Below are 20,975 nucleotides of genomic sequence, written 5' to 3'. Positions count from 1 at the left end.
CCACCTCCCTCCCTTAGGATTCTGTACTTCTGGATGGTGGAGTCAAACCTGCACTATTCTCTTCAGCATAAAGGATATGGAGTTTCCTGCACCAGCTGTAATGAACACACACAAAAGCCTTCCAAGGTGACCTCCCCTGCCCTCCCTCACACAGGGGCTATATTTAACTCCTGGAAAGCAGTCAGCACCAAGGCATTGGCTTTGCAGCTGGGTTGCTTTGCTGCTCCTTTTTCATTTTTTTCCAGCCCGCAGGAACCCTGGTCTTCCCCAAACACTCTGGGACAACAGGAAGTGTTTGTTTTAGTGACCAACAATGCCAGTCCGACCAGCTTGGTTCCCTCTCCGCTATTGTGCCCACTGTTTGGCCTTCACTTGGACTCCAAGAGAAGTGCTTATGAATCTGGAGGAAGTGAGATGTCCCCATGGCCCCCAGTAGGTAGATCCGCAGCAACTTGAAAGAGACTGTGAGCAGGGGAAGGAGAGATTTCTGTACCCACAAAGTGAAGGGGCGGGTCTGCAGGCCTCACCTGTAGGTGGTGGCTTCTCTGTGGAGTTAACCCAGAGCTGGGTAGACAGGGGTAGTGCCACGAAGGACCACTGGGGCAGGCATCACTGAAGAGCTCCTTACCGGTCTTCCTGTTTTGCAATCTGCACTTCCCACTCATGTAAAATGGGGCTAGCCCGCCTTGTCATAAGAATTAAACTGTGTAAATAATACATGTAAATCTCTTTAAAGCAGAGGGTGACATAGAATGACAATGTAAGAGTAATGCAAATAGCTAACATTTATTGAGAACCTACTATGTGCCAGGCACTGTACTAGGCACATTTTCATGTATTAGGGCTTGTTCCCACCGATGAGGTACGTAGGCTCATAGGTCACTGGCGGTGTATCTGAGGCACAGGGTGATAATGTAAGTGTCCCAAAGGTGCACAGCTAGGCAATGGGGGGGAAGGGGAGACGGGACCTGAACTCAGTTTGGGTTGCTTAATATATGTTAGTCATTTTTATTTCCCCATTCATATGTTAGGATTAAAATCCACCAACTATGAAATGTGCTTCACTAAGTCTGTTGGCAGCCGTATTCACCCACGGGATACAAGCTCAACCAAATAGGGTTTGGGGAACTTAGCCAAGGAAGAAATTGGACTTCAACTTCCATCTGTTCCCCAGGACTATTGTTACCTGTTTTTTTTTTTTTTTTTTTTTTTTTTTTTCTTTTTTAAGCATCCTCTTACTATGCTGACTCACTATCATAGACATGGTTTTTAAATCACATGAACTAGCTACTAGACTATCAACTCTTAAGTTTGCTTCAGGAATTTATTCCCTCCACAAATAAAGTATAGACTCTATGTCAGGCACTAGCAAAAGTTGGCCCTATTCCTGCCCTCATGGAGTTCAAGCTCAAGTGGAGGAATTTGATGTTAATTGAAGAAATATATAATTAGATGTAACATTTCACCACAGCACATACCACAGGGAGAATGATGCTACGTAGTGTAAAATAGGGGACAGATGTGATCCAAAAGACAGGGGACACTTCTCTGAGGCAGTCATGTGTGGTGAGAGAGCTGAAGAGAGCATTACTGGTTGGCAGGAGAAGGGGGTTCTGACAAGCAGAAGGAACAGCATGTGCAAAGGCCCTGGTTAAGAGGCTGAGGAAAGGAGCATGAGGGCAGCCTGGGGGGAGGTCTCTCTGAAAGGGCCTGTAGAGTTGGAGGACCATAGGAGGGCTTCCTCTTCCCTCCCACCATGCAAACACTGAGGTCATACCTGCTAAGTGGACTGCTTTCCTTTCCAGGAAACCCTACCTCCCCACCCCTACAATGGGTCATACCTCATTAATGGACTAGCTCGTTAAAGTGCAGTGTACAGTAAGTCATCTCTCAAATCATGATCAAAAATGTTGAAAGTAACACATTGAAACTTTCTCCAGCTCAGGAGACTTTATGAGCTGGAAATTGGGTTATTTTGCTATTTGGAAAATGAGAAAGAAAATTTGAGTAAACAAAACATGTAAGCCCTTTGTTTAAAAAAAAAAAAAAAAGAGTGTACTGACAACTTTCCTATTTTGCATTTTTAAAATCATGCTTGTTGCATGTTCTCTGACTTTGAAAACAAAGGATGAGTTATCCTTGTCTTAAAGAGGCTTGTCAGAGAAGGAGATGGGAGAAAGGGGAGCTGTAGTTCCTCCTACTGCCTTGCATTTAATGAAATTGTAACTTGCAAACTGTTTCCAAGCATTTTTATAAATTCTGAAGTCTGAAAGGTGCCCAGGAATGAGATCACAAGTTCAGGGCGCCCACTAGGCTGACCAAGTAGGTGCCAAAACAGGGGTTATTATCCCTGTGGTTTGCAGAAGGTTAATTATTCACGTGTCTTTTGTTATGGAAATTAGATTCTCCCTTTCAGATCTCTAAATAAACCCAACCTTCCCTGCATTAGAACCCACACAGGCTATGGTAAAGACCTTTTGCGTGAAAGCTTCATTCGCGCTCATGGGGGTGTGCACTCCTGGGAACAAGTAACAGTGCTTTTGGCCTGTGGCTTATTTTCTGTTCTGTGCCCTCTCATTTTGATTTAAAGTGGGGAGGGGAGAGGAACAGAGAGAAAACTGATCTTAGTCTTAGGTATTCACCAGTAACAATAAGCACTCAGTGGTCTAATCTTAAATATATTTTAAAGTAGGTTTCTAATTTTATTTGGCAAACTTATTTTTTTGCATCCCAAAGAACAATTAACACCCATCTTGGGTTTCTGAGCCCATCTGTCCCACTTAGTGAAAGATTGAAGTTTTATAAACAATGATTAAACCATTTCTTCCTGTGTGGTTTTTTTTTCCTCACTGGAATTCACTGTACCTCCCTAAAGCTCAGCTAAACCAAACAAGATCAATGAAATGTATTCGTGGTTCTAAATAAACTTTAGACACAAAAGATAATGCTGTCCCGATGCCCCAGTGTGTCCTCAGAAAGCGGACAGGACCTGGACCAGGAGTGAAGATGAGAGGGAGTGGGTAAGGAATGGGTGAAGGAAGTCCTTCCTGACGGGGAACAGCAGGGACAGGACTCCCCTCCAACTGAAAGATGTCCCCTCATCTGACATGGGGGGGTGGGGAGTCCTTGGGGTAGGAGCCCCATGAGGGAAGGGGCTGCACCACCTCCTATTGGCATAGCCACCCTAAGCTCAGTATCAGTCCCAGAGCTATGAACTGTCAACAGGGAGGCTTACAGAGTCCCCCATGTCCTTTTGTCCCCAGATATGCCCTCCCTCGTGGCCCCACACCTGAAACTCCCTGGAGGTCACATATGAATGGCGAGGCACCTGTTCAGTGCACTGAGCCCATATGCATGACTTCGATTCATCTTTACAATGACTGTGTGGAGCAGCTGCTGTAATTACCCCGCACAGTCTGCAGATAAAGAACTAGAAGTTTGGACGAGTTAAGAAATCTCTCCAGGGCCATGGCTGGAAAATGGCCAAGCTTGGAGGGGTCAGATTGTGCACAGCCTGTGTTCTTAGCCACTCTTTGATGACTCAGCCAAGTAGCAAGCTTTGTGTGAATTTAACGCTAGGGACTTTTATTTTCAATTGGTTGTGTGCCCATAGCTAAGTCAAATAACCTCTTGGTCCTTCACTTTGCACATCTTTAAAATGAGAAGGGTGGACTAGGTCATCAAAATATCATGTTCACTAAGTAGATGCTTCTTGGGCAGCAAGCATCACTGAGGCACAGTCCCTGTCCTCATGGAGCTAGTTACACACCTATGGCAGCTCTATCGCCAAATACTACCTGAGCGGTGCTGGAGGGAGTATTAGGAGACAGCAGCCATCACAGTAATATGGCCCTGAGTGCTGGCTCCAGGCACAGCACCCAAGACCAAGTGCTTCGCCAACAGGACCACCTAGCTCTGCCGGCGTCCCCACGTTACAGACGAGAAGGCCAGGGCTCAGAGCTCGCTAACAGGCCATCCTGGTACAGCTTGGAAGTGGCAGCTCAAGAATTGCAGTGTGAGGGTTCTGACCCGAAGGCCCCAAGCACCGTGCTCTTCTAAGCAAGCTTCCCTGCTTGGGAGCTCTTATTCCCCACGACTTGCAGTTATTTCAAAAGTGGTGTCTAACGATAACCTGTTAGGAAATGAGCAAGGCCTTCCCACGTTCCTTATATTCACAGATGAGCCTTGTAGTGTGTGTTTTCTGGCGGAGTGTCTTTCAAAGACTGAACCTTGGAATCACCTGGGGTATTTATTAAAATGCAGCCTCCTGGGTTGCAGTAGAGGGTCTGCTGAATCAGAAGCCTCAGGTAGCAGGTCCCTTCCCAGCAACAACACGCCCCCCCTCCCCGGGAGAGTCTTACTCTTGCTGAAATTTGAGGCTGCTGTCCCGGCGGTCTGTGTAAACCCTGGCAGAGCCACTTGCCATATGCACTATCTACATACGATTTCTCTCCAAATTAAATTCTATGATAGTTTAAATCCCTGTGGTTTCAGTTCTCTGGCATTAAAGATGAAGCTGCCACAGAAGGCACTTCCAAATTCATTGCCTCTGGAAGCCAGCCTTTGGGAGGGGGGCCTCTGTACTGTCTTTGAAGAGCCGAGCACTGGCTGAAAGCCCTCTTTGCCCATGAAGTATGAGCATCTCTCTGGGATGAGATCTTGCTGCAGTGCAGAGACACCCACTGAGCAAGAATCTTAGCCCCCCAATAAGGGTCTTCCACCTGCCTTGTGCGGGGACCCCAGGTCAGGAATCCTGATGGAGTCATGGCCCAGCGCCCCCAGCAGGAATGCTGTGGGGGCTGCTTGCCTCCCCTCTGCCCTGGCCTGGTCTCCACTGCTCTGAGCCCACTTTTTCTGATGGAAGATTCAGGCACAGGGTGTACACAGTGACGTCAGACAGACCTGGGCTCAAGACCTTACCACTTACTGACTGGGTGGCCTCGCTTCTCCGAGCCTTCCTTCTGTCCCTTGTGGGGCACAGAGCCCAACACTACATCCCTCCTGTGGCAGTTTATGAGCATGAAATGAGACGGTGCGCCCTAGATGCCCAGCACACAGTCACCACTCTGCCCTAGGGAAGGGTCCTCGCCCAAGTGCTGCCTGCAGGCTGAGCCTTCCCCTGTGGCTCACGCTCCCTCCGCCAACCGACCTTAGAAATGCTGTATGGGGACATCTGGGTAGTTCAGCGGTTCAGCGTCTGCCTTTGGCTCAGAGTGTGGTCCCGGAGTCCCAGGATCGAGTCCCATGTCGGGCTCCCTGCATGGAGGCTGCTTCTCCCTCTGCCTGTGTCTCTGTCTTTCTCTCTGTGTGTCTCTCATGAATAAATAAAATCTTAAAAAAAGAAAGAAAGAGAAAGAAAGAAAGAAAAAGAAAGAAAAAAAGAAAGAAAGAAAGAAGAAAGAAAGAAAGAAAGAAAGAAAGAAAGAAAGAAAGAAAGAAAGAAAGAAAGAAAGAAAGAAAGAAATGCTGTGTGACTCTCCCTTGGTCATCTGCTGCCTGCTGGGTCCTTCCAGGCTACAGAAGGCATCACGGGCACTGGGCAGTTCCTCACTGCCCATCTGCTTCTCCCAGGTTCACTCGGTGCCCTCCTTCTGCTCTGCTCTGTCTGGACTTTTGTGATCACATCTCCATTAAGTAGGAACACTTAGGGGGTGCCTGGGTGGCTCAGTGGCTTAAGTGTGTCTGCCTTTGGCTCAGGTCATGATCTCAGTGTCCTAGGATGGAGCCCAAGTGGAGTCAGGCTCCCTGCTCAGAGGGGACTCTGCTCCTTCCTCTCCCTCTGCCCCTCCCCACCACTTGTGCACTCTGTCTCTCAAATAAATAAAATCTTAAAAAAAAAAAAAAAAAAAAAAAAAAAAAGAACACTTAGAACACAGGGCCCCAAGACCCCTGGGTGGCTCAGTGTTTAAGCGTCTGCCTCTGGCTAAGGTCGTGATCCCAGGGTCCTGGGATTGAGTTCCGTATCAGGCTCCCAGTAGGGAGCCTGCTTCTCCATCTGCCTGTGTCTCTGCCTCTCTCTCTGTATATCTCTCTCATGAATAAATAAAGAAAAATATAAAAACAAAACAAAACAAACAAAAAGAATTCAGGGTCCCATGTTAGGAATCTCATTAACAATCAGGGAAAAAATTTTAAACGTTGTTACCAAACCTTGGGTACTGTAACTCCCATTTTTCAATGCAGATAACTCACTGGGAACTTACTTGTTCTTACTTTAGAAACAATTGCAACAAACCTCAAATCAGAAGCAAGGCGAGATTTAGAAGCAGGATTGCTGCCACACATAGACACTGGCTGATAAGAGCAAGAAGAAACCTTTGGGACCTCAGAGCAAAATGAGAGAAAGGACAGGAGGGAGGTGAAGAGAGAGGGTGGAAGGGACGGACACAGGGACAGACTTAGCAACCTGTCATTCATGGAAGGACAGCAACTCAGAAAGGTGTGGTTGGGGAGCGAGTCCACCCAGTCAAAACTACTTTTATCTAGTTCTCAGACCCAGTATGCCTTTTTTCACTCCCATTCTCTATGTTTACAGAGTTTTCCAAAGGTTATATCATGTGATGATGCGATAGCTCTGAAGGCTAATGAGATGTGTGCCTGTGTATTCTTGTGTTTTGAAATTTTCTCAGCCTTGGGGCACCTGGGTGGCTCAGTCAATTAATCGTCTGCCTTTTGCTCAGGTCATGATCCCAGGATCCTGGGATTGAGTCCCATGTAGGCCTCCCTGCTTGGTGGGGAGTCTGCTTCTCCCTCTCCTCTGCCTGCCGCTTGTGCGCTCTTTCTCTCTCTCTCTCTCTCTCTGTCAAATAAATAAAATATTTTAAATAGATAGATAATAAATAAATAAATAAATAAATAAATAAATAAATAGAATTTTCTCAACCTTAAATGTTAATATAGTCAATATTGATAGATATAAATCACATAAGACAAAAGTTCTTTGGAGTCCTTGATGATTTTCTGATGTGCAAAGACATCCCAAAGCCAGAAAGTTTCAGAGCCACTGGTAGAGGGATAAGCAGTCACTGCACCCCATAGCCTTGACATTCCCACATGGTATCAGGGCAGGGTCATGAATTTTCAAATAGGAACCATGGCTGCAGGCCACAAGAAAGCTCCCATGGTCCCTTGTGGTGCCTTCCTGGTAGCATTTACCATGGCCTCCCTTGTGACTAATTATGTGTGTGTACATATGTGTGTGTGAGAGAGACAGAGAGAGACAGAGAGGGAGGGAGCATATCCACTGGAACAATATCTTATTCATTTTCTAATCCCCCGAGTGGCACATAATTAGCACTCAGTAAATATATTTTTTTAAGATTTTATTTATTTATTTATTCATGAGAAACACAGAGAGAGAGAGGCAGAGACACAGGCAGAGGGAGAAGCAGGCTCCATGCAGGGAGCCGGACGTGGGCCTCGATCCCAGGTCTCCAGGATCGGGCCCTGCAGGCGGCGCTAAACCTCTGAGCCACCCGGGCTGCAGCAGTAAGCATTTTAGAACTGAGTTAACGGACTTTCTGTGTATCTGAGGAGGGTGCCAGAGAGTTCCTTTGCAACAGCTAAAATTTACCTAGAATGATTTTATGATTTTAAGTGGTTTCCTACTTTAAGGAGGGTAATCTACTCACCCAGAAGCCTTGCTCAGGTGACCTTGCAAGGGCTGAGGCCCTGGAGGCAGCAGGGCCTCTAGGTCCCTTGCACTTGGGCTGTGAGGTGAGCGGCGCCCCCTGGCACTGTGCGACTCTACAGCTCTAGAGTCTGATTCTACACAAACATGGAATCAGCCCAGCTCTACCTCTTTCAAGCTGTGCAACCATGTCACAGCCTCCCTTGGCCTCAGTCCTCTTCTGGAACACAGGTATCCCAGCGGGAGCTGCTCACAGATGAGGCATGGCGTGCAAAGCCGCTACCTCAGTGCCCAGCGGCAGAGAGAGCTCTTAAGGTGGTAGCTGACGGGATCAGCCTCTAGCTCATTTCCAGCAGATCTACGGTGATGATGGAATGCCACAGAGAGACCGCCACATCATATTTTTTCCACCAAGTGCTACTATCCATACATAAGGTTTCTATTTTTAAAAGTCCTGGCCAAAAAAAAAAAAAAGTCCTGGCACAGTCATCTGTTTGTGCCCTCTCTCATCAAACACATGGAGCACCAGCACTCAGCAGGCCCCAGACTAGGTGCTAAGGAGGCCGAGACCCCTAGACCGTCTGCTCCGTCTCGAGCTTCACAGCCTGCCACGGGAGCAGACACTCGCGGAGACCAACACAGCACAGATCAGCGTGGTAAACACCACGATGGCAGCAGCGCCATCACCTCCCAGGTGCTGCCCTGGGGTGAGCATTTACTCTGTACGGGGCAAGGCACTTTTCATGCATGACATAATTCATCTTTACAGCAACCCTATAAGGCGGATGCTGTTATTAACCCCATGTATAGAGGAGGAAACTGAGTCACAGGCTAAGTAACTTGTGAAGGTCCCACAATAAATGAATGATGGAACCTGAACTTGAACCAGGCAGTCTGGCTCCAGGGCTGGCTCTCTTATGCACGATGTTATAACCCCTCTAACACACCCAGACCCTGAGGCTGTAAGTCGGAGTCTGGTTGTTGTTGCCCTAGGAGGGCCCAGGGTGGAGAGAAACATATGGGGCTGGGAGTCTGGAGACTAGAAGCCAAAGGCCTGGCTCTTCTGTGGCCTTCGTGTAACTGCAAGCAAGACATTTCTCTTCTCCGAGCCTTGGTTTCTTCCTCTAAAAAGTAGACGTGATCATGGGACCTATCTCAAAGCTTGTTGGTAAGGATTGCATAAAATACTGCAAGGCAATCTCATGCCGTGGTTAAAAGGGAGGGAGGGAGCCAGGGCCAGTCGAGGCTCTGCTGGCTGTGTGACCCTGGAGGAGTTATTTAACCACTCTGAGCCATTAAATGCTTGGTAAATTTAGATGAGACTATAAGCACGAAAGGCTTAGCACAGTGCACAATAATTGTTCAACACAGTTAGCTTTTAGTATTTGGCACAAGTGACCGGCAAGTGGCAAAGCAAGACAGTACTACTACTGTAACGAAGCCGGTCTTTGGGCTAAGGCAAACCAAGTCCCAAGTGACTGTTTGGGACAGGGAGACATGAATGACATCATGGTCATGGCATGCTCCAGTCTTTAAAGGACTGTGTGCTGTAGGGTTTTTGCAACTCCACGTCCTCTCAACCAGCAGCGTCAGCATCAGCGGGGAGCTCACTAGAAATGCAGAGCCTCAGGTCCCACCTAGACCTGAGTCCGCCTCTGCATTTTGAGGAGATCCCCAGGTAATTCCTCTATACACTCAAGTTTGAAAAACACTGATGAAGCACAGAAAGACTGGTGATAAAGGTTTGGGGCCTGGGGTGGGAAGGGTTAATGTTTAGTTTGGCTCCCATCAAGGCACCGGAAACAGAAGGTTCCAGAGATTGAAGTGTATGAACTGATGGGACAGGAAGGCTCCCTTCCTGCCTGTGTCCTGGATGGCCAGGGGCTCCAGCCTGGGACCTGCACTGAGCCCCGAGCTGCAGTGAGGAAAGACCCCTGTGGGCTGGACAGCCAAGAGCATGCTGGGATAGAGGCAGGCCTAAGAGCCTCTGCTCAGGCTACCTGGGCTCAGAGTTGCCAGGCTGAACCCTGTAATGTCAGTCCTCAGGCCAAGGCCATATGAGGTCTGAGGCAGAGTGGGGAGGCCCAGAGGAATTTCATGGTTAACTGCGCAAGGCTGTCCCTTGGGAGGTGGGCGGCCAGCACTGGGACAGCTGTGGGAGGGCTTCTGAGGTCTCCCTGCTGCACCCGCCTTGCCCTCCGTCCCCCTACCCCCCGCTTCCCTGGCCTCTGGGGGGTGGAGGTAGGGCCAGGATCTTGACACCCAGCCCCTGTGCTTCCTCCTCAGTGCTGGAACAGCTGCTCCCTGAGCTCACGGGGCTGCTCAGCCTCCTGGACCATGAGTACCTCAGCGACACTGCCCTGGAGAAGAAGATGGCTGTGGCCTCCATCCTGCAGAGCCTGCAGCCCCTCCCAGGTCAGCCATTAGCAACGCCCCCAGCTCCTCAAGAACCTGCAGTAGCTCCCCAGGGACTGTGGCCTGAGGATGCCCAAGCCTCAGAGTGAGGCTCGCAACGCTGTCGTGGCCTGGCCCGTGTCCTCATCCACTTTGTTCCTTCTCCAACCTGGCTATGCTCTTCATACCCCTCCATCCTCGACCCACTGAAACTCGTGTACACAATGCACATGCCACACGTACTCACACACTGCACACATGCCACACTCATACTGCACAGCACGTTCTCCCCTGCATGGGACACCCATTACAAATATACGCTCACATGACACACACCGCACCCTCACCAACAGCACGCTCTCACATACACAGCTCACGTGACACAGGACACACAGCGCATCTCTCCACCCCACATACTCTCACACAACACTCACACGCAGTCTGTGACACACAGCAGACGCAGCACACACGTCACACACCGCCTCGGCCAGACGTACACCGGCCCGGTGGCATCCGTCATGTTCCTCCCTCTAACCCGCACAGCTTCTCTGCCCCACTGCCTGCTCGGCAGCAAGGCCTCCTCATCCACTCCCACCTTTCCTCCACACCCCAGGTCAGCCCACACGTTGCTAAACGGAAAGCCCAGAGCTCAGTAAACTCTGACGAGCCGAGCCACACGGTGTCCTGCAGGGTTGCGGGGAGTCTGAGTGATGGGCAGGGGGCACCACCACCAGGGACTCTCTGAGCCTCCCTTCCAGTGACAAAACAGGCAGATGTCATCAGCAGCCCTCACGGGACTGTGGGAGGGTGGGAGGGGCAGCGGTTTGCCAACTGTGCTTGGCCCTGTCCCCTTGCCGTCCCCAGAGCAGCTCTAGTCTCTGTTTTCTGTACTGGGCTCTGAGCATCCTTCCCCTTGGAGGAGGAGATGCTTAGGAACAACAGAAAGATAAGAACAAAGTTTGAAAACCAGACAACTCACTTAGGATGTGCACGTGCTTTGTCCACAGTGCTGTGTCCTGAGGGGGTTTGAGTCCCAGTGGTGGGAGGGGGAGACTCAGCCCTCCTCAGAGTCAGCAGCAGCAGGTCCCCTCCCTCCTCAGTGCAGGCATGCTCCCCCTCTCCCCACAGCCAAAGAAGTCTCCTACCTGTATGTGAACACGGCAGACCTCCACTCTGGGCCCAGCTTCGTGGAGTCCCTCTTTGAAGAGTTCGGTAAGCGACCCTGTCCCCACCCCAGCTGGGAGCTGTCCTCTCCCTGCATGTGGGAGCCCCACTGCCCCAGTCTCTGGAAGCGCCCTCAGATCGAGTGGGGGCCTGGCTCTAAGGTGGCAACACTGAGCCACTTTCTAGACGAGAAGACCAAGTCTCAGAGTGATGAGGTCCTCTGCCCACCGTTAGTAACAAAAGAGGTGATAGAGGCCCCCTGATGCCAAATCCCCAAATCCAGGCTCCTTCCCATTGTCCCATGCTCATCCCTGGCTTTCTCTGCCCCAATGGCCTGAACCTCGGTAGACTGTGACCTGAGCGACCTCCGGGACATGCCAGAGGATGACGGGGAGCCCTGCAAAGGAGCCAGCCCTGAGCCAGCCAAGAGCCCGCCTCTGAGACATGTGAGTCATGGCCTGGGTCCCCATACACTGTGGCGCTCTGTCCCCCTGAGGTAGCCATGAAAACTCTCCCCGCAGTGCCTGGGAGCCTCCTGGCTGTGCAGGACCCTGTTCTAAGGGGAAGAACAGGCTGTGAGAACATTTCGATGACTCTCATGATGTATTATTCACCGTGCCCATGCTGAGCAAGGATAACAAGGTGAACCGACCTGTCCATTCGGGCATAAAGGACGTTCCGCACCCCAACTTCTAATTGCTGTCATAAACATGGAGCGTGGGGAAAGCTCTGGACTAGGAGTTGGTGGCCTCTGCCCTCTTTCAGCTGCTATGTGGTCTTAGACCAATCACCTCCCCTTTCTGAGCCTGTTTCTTCACTTACAAAAGAAAGATTTGGGTCATCACATCTAGGGTTCCCAACCTTCATCTGTGGAATTAAGTCAAGGGGCCTGTAATCACATCAAACACTCTCCGTCAACTGCATAATTCACTGTCATCATCACCATCCAGTGGTACCAATGGTGGACCCCTTGCTACGTGCTCCACATGCTCACAATAACTGAATGAGGTTGGCACCTCTGTTAGCCCCTTTTACAGGTCAGGAAACTGAGCTTAGAGTACGTGACATGTCCCACCACGAGTAAGTGGCAGAGCTTAATCCCAGCGAAAGAGGGGTGCCCTGGCCCCAGAGTCTAAGCACTTAGCCACGAGGCTATGCTGCCTTCCCAAGTGCTGTGCCTTCCAGCTGCTTGCCCCGCTGCTCCTCACAGGTCTGTACATGGGCTTGCAGAGCAGAGCAGAACTCAGTATTTTTTGATCACTGCATGCGCTTACTCCAAAGCCTAACTACATCTCTGCAGCAGTCCACAAAACTTAGATATTACAGGGAAGCCCGGATGCCGAAATAAGTTGGGCAGATAATAGAGGACCAAGCAAACTCTCAGGGTCTCCCACCTCTGCCCTCCTGCCACTCTGTCAGGAGTTATAGCTGCACGTTCGGAGATTATACGTCCTGCCTCCTCGGGGCTCCTGCCTATCTCTGCTGCAGCCTCCTGCCGGTCACTCAGCCTCTCCCTCTCCTCTCTGGGCCTTCTTGGTCTTATCCACTTCCCTTATCCCCTGCTTCAGGCTGCCGACCTGCCTCCACCGCTTCCCCAAAGGCCCCCACCCGAGGACTACTATGAAGAGGCCCTTCCCCTAGGACCCGGCAAGTCCCCCGAGTACATCAGCTCCCACAGTAAGTTCTGGTCTCCTGGGGAACTTCCCTCCTCTAGCTCCTGTGTGTCCTGCTAGGACTGGAGCTCCAAGCTGCACACCCACCCGGCTCACATCCTGAGGAGGAGCTGCCTGAGTCCCCGGCCTCTCTAGTGGAGGCTTGGGGAAGGCCAGTGGTGTAGCCCCAGGGATGGGGGGCTTGGTTCCAGTCCCAGTTCTGTGCAGCCTTGCACAACTGCCTTCCCTACCCTGAAAATAAGAAAGAGGCTGGATACATGCATATAAATGTGCCGGGATGAAGGGACACAGACGGCCCACTGTGTCCTGGTCCCTAGCACTGAAGCTGGTGCTCACCCAAGTGCCCCTCCTCCGTGGACCTGGTGAACTAGTTTGTCCTTCGGCCTGACTCTCACCTTATAGGCAGGTTAAGTTAAAAAGCCAACATGTAGGGTGAAAAAGCACGTGGAGGAAATCAAAAGGTCCTCTGAGCAGAGTGTGGCCCCCCAGGGAATTCATGAAAAGATCTAGGAAGAAGTATCAGGAGCTTTACTTATATTTAGCTCAACACTTCTTCCTAAAATGTTTGTGTGAATGTTTTAGAGTTGGAGCATTTATAATCTAATAATAGCATAACTCCTGTAAGCAGTCTATACATATATACATATATAATTTACACGCCAATAAGTGGAAGTACATTATATGGTTACATTTTTACTGAGAGGTGAACACAATAAAATAAAATAATTTAAAGGGCACTGGTACAAATTACCTTTGGAAAAGCTCTTAAATCAGCCACAAAGGAGAGTCTTTGGATTTGGACTCATCTCTCAGTGTTTCCTCCAGCACTGAAACAAATGGCTGATTCTTTGAGGATCAGATAAGTCACTGGCTTGGATATAGGAACTTAACGTTATACACAAGAAACTATATTATATGGGTTTGGGGTGACCCAGCATTCGTAGTTGAGCTTGTATAAGACAATGATTATGTGAGCTATGTCGTCATTCAGTAGCACAGTAGAATATTTTCCAACTGCCAAAAAATAAATGAAACAGGTCTGTCTGTGCTGATCAGAAATGAACTCCAAGATAACATTCATTGGAAAAACTCAAACACAGAATACTGCCTATAATGTGATTCCTTTTGTTCCTTAATGGAGTATACACACACACACACACTCATGCATTCATTTTAGCAATTTTTCTAGGATGTGCAAGAAGCCATTAGCAATATTTCCCTGTGGGAAATGAATAGAAATCTGGCTGAAGGCAACATATTTTCCCATTCCTACTCTTTGTGCTGATCATGCTTATCATCGTGGGCATAGTTTTTTTTATTGTAACAAAACGTATGTAACATAAAATGGACCATTTCAACCACTTTCAAGTGTCCACTCAGTAGCATTTAGTACACTCACCATGTTATGCCACCATCAGCACTGCGTAGATCCCAAGCATTGTCATCATTCAAGGAGGAAACCCTATACCTGTTAGAGAGTCACTCTTTCCTCTGAGTCTCTGGCAACCACCGATCTGCTTTCTGCCTCAATGGATGGACCGATTCTGAATATTTCACATAAATAGAACCATGCAATGCATGGCCTTTTGTGTCTGGCTCATTTCCCTGTTTTCAAGGGTAACCCCTATCACTGTGTGGATCGATACTTCTCTCTATGGCCACGTCATATTCCATTGTATGGATAGACCACATGTTTTTTTAGTCGTGTGTCAGTTTATGGACACTCAGGTTCTTTCCGCCTTGGCCTACTGTGGTATATCATTATTGTGATTAATAAACTAGTTAAAGGGAAATGGTGAGTTTGGACGCAGTAATCCGTGGCTTTCTTCAGTCTTGAGAGTTTGCTGTCTGTGTTGCTGCTGTTTGGATGCAAAGCAGGTGACTTTGTTCTGTTTTATCCATTTGAGGACAGGACAGGAAGGTGAGGACGAAGTGCTACTGGGCCCTGAATCCCAGGTCAAGCCCCTCAGTTGGGTGAGGCTCCTCTACCTCCCCAGGGAGCTCACACTCCTCTCAGATGGGGGAGCAGGGATCCTGGGGCAGGAGGGAAGGGCGGGCCACAGGAAGAGCCAGAGAGCTTGACCAGAGAGAGGGTGCCAAGCTCGTCAGGGAATATCCTTCCTCTGACACAGTGTCCAGCCCTGCCAGGTGTTCAAGAGCGCTGGCCCATGTGTCCCCTCCCTCTTCCCCATCGCACCAGCCTCCCCACCCACCCCGGCCTCCCGCCCGTCCATCTCACAGGATGTTGCCAGCATCTGAGGCCTCAGAGGACCTGCTGGGAAAAGCAGACTCTGATCATCACTTGGGAGATTGCACTAGGGATCCTAGTCGCTGGGAATTTGAGTGCTGCTGTCCTCAGGAAACAGATGGATGGCAGGGGCTGGGAGCCCAGAGCAGCACTGTGAGAACAGTGTGGTATGGGAGCCAGTTGGACTGCGTGAAGGAAGTCTTCCTGGAAGAGGGGATGTGCATCTATTCCCTGAGCTGGCAACCTCAGTTCTCATCCAGGCTCTGCCGCTAGCAATCGGTGTGTGGCCGCAGTGCCCTCATCTGTAAAATGGGGCTCATACCTACCTCCCTACATTGTAGGAATCAAAGGAGAAAGTCATAATAATGACATCCGGCATGTGTCTAGCACATTCTATGTGCCAGGCACTGTGCCAGAAGCTTACATGCATTGTATCACTTGTCCAAGGTGGGAATTGTTCACGTCACTGCAAGGTGATGACCCTGAAATGCAGAGAAACTGTAGGCTTCTTTCCCAAGGTCACTCAATAAATGGTAGCAACAGATTCGATCTCCAATCTCGTCAAACCCAAAGCACTTGCCCTTAGCCCATTGACCTTCAGAATGTGCCCCAGGAACCATCTGTCTCAAAATAACCTAATTGTTTAGACAAAAAATCTGATTTCTTGGAGTTCCGTATAGTTCTATCTGTACATGTTTTTTTAATGTCCTATTAAATAGGTTTTTTTTTTAACAATGAAGATTCCTTGGCTCAGCTTACATGGGTGAATCAGAATCTCTAGAAAGACAGCCCAGGGATCCGCATTTTAAAGAGACCCCCGTAATGCTGATGCAGAATACAATTTAAGGTAGCCTCCACCCCTGCACGGTGCTGCCCCCTGAGTGGGAGCATGCTCCCAAATTTTGCTGTAGGGGGCTGTTGTGTTCACTGTTGTACACTCTACCATTAGCTCCTCTAGTCCAGTTCTTCCCCATGGTCACAGAGGTTTAGGAGATTTGCCATCACGAGAGGGGGTGTGTGCATGAGGAAGGGAGAAGGACTGGGGTGGCAAACGCTGGGGGTGGGGGTGGCCGAGCCCAGGCAGCTGGAGCACCACCTCTTGCAGTTCAGGGATCAGGGCTGTGACCAAGACACACACACACACACACACACACACACACACACACACACACCAATGCTATGGGATCTCTTAGGAGGTGCTGACAGTTCTCTGAGAAGGTCAGAAGGAAGATCTTTGAGCTGGATATTGAAGGATGAGTAGGAGTTTTCTAGCAGAAGCTAAGAGAACACATGGAATAGCATAAACATGGGCCTGGAGGCATGACAGGGCCCAGCAGGGCAGTGCCGATGACAAGAGCAGAGAGCATGTGGGGAGCTAAAGCAGATGACATTCAGAGAGGAGGAGGCCCCTCATCCTGGCCCGGGAGCTAGGGGGAGCTACACTCTCTCTTCCCTGAGGAGGGGCAGGGGTCTAGGGTCTGCCCCAGCCACAGCCCCTGCAGTCTGCCTGCCTTTCTCCAAGGTGCCGCTCCTTCTGCCAACCCTACAGACGGCTGCAGCCCAGCCCATTCCATCATGGATGGCTACTACGAGGATGCAGACAGCAGCTACCCCGCCACCAGGATGAATGGGGAGCTAAAGAACTCCTGTAAGTGCCAGGAGGGTGTTCAGAATGGTCCTGTCCTCAGAGGGCAGACCTTGGCCTAAACTGTTGGCATGCATGTGTACCTGGCCCTCTGGGTCACCACAGAGGCCTCCAGCCCTTGTACTCAGTGACTCCAGGGTTCAGTGGAAAGACCACTGGCATGGAACCGGGAGCCCTGGATCTAGCCTTTGCCCTGCCCCTTGGTGACTGACCTTGAATGAATCATTTATTCTCTGTGAGCCCCCAGTTGCCTTCTTTGTAAAATGGGGACTTGCTGGGTGCTGTGAGAATCACCTGAGACTAAGGACACAAAGATGGTGGGGTATGACAATAGCTGATGTAAGCAGGGTACCCACCGAGTGCCAGACCCTGGGCTGAATGCTCTGCAGTTACTGATCCTAAGAGCCCGGTGAGGTAGTTACTGTCATTGATTGTGACCATTTTACTGATGAGAAAACTGAAATTTTGAGAAGTGAAGTCACCAAGATGGCAGAGCCACTGGTAAATCCACACAACACAGCACCCGTGTCAGGGTGTAGAGATCATCATGATCACAACTGAAGTCCTGGTCCCTGAACCCCAGAGTGGAAGGGTCAGAAGGTGCCTCCCAGGCAAGGACATGGTAACGGGTCGTTTCCCATGGCTCCTACAGACAATGACTCTGACCCAATGAGCAGCTCCTACGAGTCCTACGATGAGGAGGAGGAGGAAGGGAAAGGGCCACAGCCCACGCACCAGTGGCCCTCGGAGGAGGCCTCCATGCACCTGGTGAGGGACTGCAGGATATGTGCCTTCCTGCTGCGGAAAAAGCGCTTCGGGCAGTGGGCCAAGCAGCTGACGGTCATCAAGGAGGACCAGCTCCTGGTGAGTGGCCGAGGAAGTGTGCCTCTAGGCCTCACATGGACTTACACGTGTGTGTGTCTCTGTGTGCGTGTGCAGGCGTATCTACCCCAGGTCCTCTGGGCTTGCTTTGTGCCCAGAGGCTCAGTGCTTCTGAGATAAGGGCTCTCCCACTAGAGCAGAATGTAAACACACACACATGCACACACACTCAAAGACCTGACATAGACTTTAACAAGTTTTTGTTTCGCCAGGAATGAATTTTTTATCACTTCAAAACAATGTTTATTGATTTCATTATGCAAGCTAAATGTGTTTATGTATAAAACTGGAGAAAAACATAATGAAAATGTTTTTATAAGGTTTTATTTATTTGAGGGCAGCCCGGGTGGCTCAGCGGTTTAGCGCCACCTTCAGCCCAGGGCCTGATCCTGGAGACCTGGGATCAAGGCACACGTCGGGCTCCCTGCATGGAGCCTGCTTCTCCCTCTGTCTATCTCTCATGAATAAATAAATAAAATCTTAAAAAAAAAAAGAATTTATTTATTTGAGAGAGAACAAGAGAAAGAGAGAAAGCACGCACACAGAGGGAGAGGGAGGAGAAACACACTCCCCACTGAGCAGAGAGTCAGAGACGGGGCTCAGTCCCAGGACCTTGAGATCATGACCTGAGCAGAAGGCAGATGCTTAACCGACTGAGTCACCCAGGAGCCCCAAAAGTGATTTTTTAAAGCCACCTATAATCCCATTGACCAAGAGCTAACCACTGTTATGTTTTAATATACATATTTCCACATATCCGCCTTTTCTAAAATTGAGCCCATTCAGCACTTACTGTGGAACTTGCTTTCTTAGTTTTTTTTAATTTGCCATCTCTCATCACCATCATTTTATAAAAGAAAATGTACCTTTAATTCCAGAGTAGGAATACAGACATAATTTCAGAAAAAAATAATAGCTCTTTTACCCCAAAATCTGTTGACAAGCCTTACCCAACATCTATCCATTTGAAACATGACTTTTTCTCACCCCGGAGCAGTGAAAAGCTCACCCCAGGCCAGAACCAATCCAAAGGTCATGACTTACTTCTTCTCATCCCGTTTGTCATTTTTTTCTTGACATACCGCATTGGTTAGGATCTCCAGCACAATGTAAATAGAAGTGGTGAGAGCAGGCACCCTTGTGTCAGTCCAGATCTCAAAGGGAAAGTTGCAATAATTCACTATTAAGGCTGATATTTGCTGTGAGTGGTTTGTTGAAGCTCCTTATTGCCACATTAAGGAAGTTCCCCCTCTGTATCTCTAGGTTGCTGAGAATTTATGTTACAGATGCATGGAGAATTTTACCAAATGCCTTTTCTGTTTCTATTGAGATATGTGGCTTTTCTCCTTTTTTTCTATTCATATGATGAATTATAGGGTTGGCTTTTAGAAGGCTAATACACTTTTGCAATCCTAGAATAAACCCTGTTTGGTCTTGATACGGTATGCTTTTCCATGTGTCTGGGATTTCTATTTGCAAGTAGTTTTTTAAGGGCTTTTGCAACCATGTTGAGATTAGCCTATCGTTTTCCTTTTTTTGTAGTGTCATTGTCAGGTTCTGATATCAAGGTAATGCTAGCTTCATAGTGAGAATCGGGAAGTGAGAATCATTATTGATAAACTGTTGACTTCCTAAGCCCAACCGTCCATCTCTGCTAGAATCCTCTCTCCCACATTCCTGCTAGTAGCACATGAGTAGCAGGGAGCTGGCTTCCTTCCAAGCCAGCTTGTTTCTTCTCTGGTTCTTTAGACTAGAATGGTCTTCCTAGTATTGTGCTAAAATCTGCCTCTTCCTAATAGATGGCGGTGCCCCTGGGGCCCCTCGGTGGCGCTTGAGACCTGAAGATTGTCCAAAGACGCCCCCTTACAGGCTTCTCTTCTCTGAGATGAATAGCCACAGCCCCTGTCTTCACGCAGTACCCACAGTTGGGCTGGGGGAGCGGGGGGCAGGTCGAGGTCGCTCCCCCAAGCCTTCATGCGAGGGCATCTCCCTCCTCCGCCCTCCAGTCCAGAAGGGTGACCCCTTCTCTTCCTGTCCAGTGTTACAAAAGCTCCAAGGACCGGCAACCGCATCTGAGGCTGGCGCTGGATGTCTGCAGTGTCACCTACGTGCCCAAGGACAGCCGCCACAAGAGGCACGAGCTCCGCTTCTCCCAGGGGGCTACCGAGGTCTTGGTGCTGGCACTGCAGAGCCGGGAGCAAGCCGAGGAGTGGCTGAAGGTACATGGCACCTGCACCCTCCCTGTCCGCCCTCCTGCCCTTCCTTCCCCTGTTTCCCTGGGCCCAGCTTTCAGCCAGGTGGGCTCCAGTCCCTTGGAAGAACAGGCCTTGCTCTGGGGAGGGGTGGTGATCAGAGCCTTGGGCGTGTGTAAGTAGCCTCAGACGTCCCCAGGAGATAGACCTCAGGCTGGAGTACTGTGTTCCTTCTAGTTATTTGAATCCTCTTTCTAATAACATCCTTACTGTGGGCCTGTCCAGCCTGCATGTGTACACTTTGTAATATCCTTGAAGGAAACAAATGTTATCATTAGATAAGCTAATTCTTTAAAAAAAAAAAAAAAAAGGAAAAATCCTTCCTATCTTAGGAAAAGTGTGCATCCTTGTAATATCCACCTATGCTCCAGCTTCTGCATCTTGTCCCTACTGCAGAGCAATCAGAGTTACTGTGTATTGAGGACGTTTTTTGGGCCATGCGTCGTGCTAAGAGCTTTACACACTTGACCTCATCTACTCTTTGTAATGGGACCATATTGTCCCCATTTTACAGATAAGGAAACTGAGGCACAGGAATCTTATGTGACTCACCAAAGGTCACACAACCAAGTGGTTGGGGCTAGGATTCGCAGCTAACAAGGAAATCTACTCCAAAGGCCACAGGCAGGGTGGCATGGCGATGACAAGGGAGGAGTTTGGTGACACACAGACTGGAGTTCAAGTCCCAGCCCTCACTGGCACTTACTGGCTGTGTGGTCTTCTGCAAATGACGTTGCCTATCTGTGCCTCAATTTTCCCTTCTGTAAAATGGTTTTTGTAAAGATTCTAGAGAACATTTACTATAGTGCCTGCAGACAGTAAGTACTCAGTCACTATAAGTGATCACTGTGTGATGGGGGTGGAGTCCCATCCCCAGTCCCTACCACAGGCCAGCCCATGTCCCTGTGCCCTGTCCTGCTTCCACTCTGACACCTTTCTCCCTCCTCCTCTGATCTTCCTATTGGAACAAAGAAACCAGACACCTCCGTCCCTCCCTGCCCTCCCTTCTGTCCTGTGATAACCAATCCTACCCCCAAGAACTTTCATGCTGCTCATTATCTATGTCTCAAGATGGGAAGGAAGGTGA

The 20,975-nt window shown here is 49.4% G+C and overlaps 1 protein-coding gene across 4 annotated transcripts in view; it reads left to right on the top strand.

The window, feature by feature from the left end:
• Positions 1–20,975, top strand: part of AFAP1L1 (actin filament associated protein 1 like 1) — a 60,044-nt gene that overhangs the window by 18,320 nt on the left and 20,749 nt on the right. For 2 of the 4 annotated variants that reach the window (XM_049109260.1, XM_025435198.3), the window contains exons 2-8: positions 9,917–10,045; positions 11,153–11,236; positions 11,537–11,634; positions 12,757–12,865; positions 16,632–16,757; positions 17,407–17,618; positions 19,676–19,855. In XM_049109260.1, the coding sequence (XP_048965217.1) occupies positions 10,003–10,045; positions 11,153–11,236; positions 11,537–11,634; positions 12,757–12,865; positions 16,632–16,757; positions 17,407–17,618; positions 19,676–19,855 (852 nt within the window). In that variant the 5' untranslated portion in view covers positions 9,917–10,002. Of the gene's footprint in view, positions 1–17; positions 127–9,916; positions 10,046–11,152; positions 11,237–11,536; positions 11,635–12,756; positions 12,866–16,631; positions 16,758–17,406; positions 17,619–19,675; positions 19,856–20,975 lie in introns of all 4 variants that reach the window. The other 2 variants (XM_035715617.2, XM_049109259.1) reach the window with 2 other exon arrangements.

The sequence above is a fragment of the Canis lupus genome, chromosome 4, assembly GCF_003254725.2.
Source record: "Canis lupus dingo isolate Sandy chromosome 4, ASM325472v2, whole genome shotgun sequence".
Lineage (NCBI taxonomy): Eukaryota > Metazoa > Chordata > Mammalia > Carnivora > Canidae > Canis > Canis lupus.
This window is presented reverse-complemented; position numbering and strand designations above follow the sequence as displayed.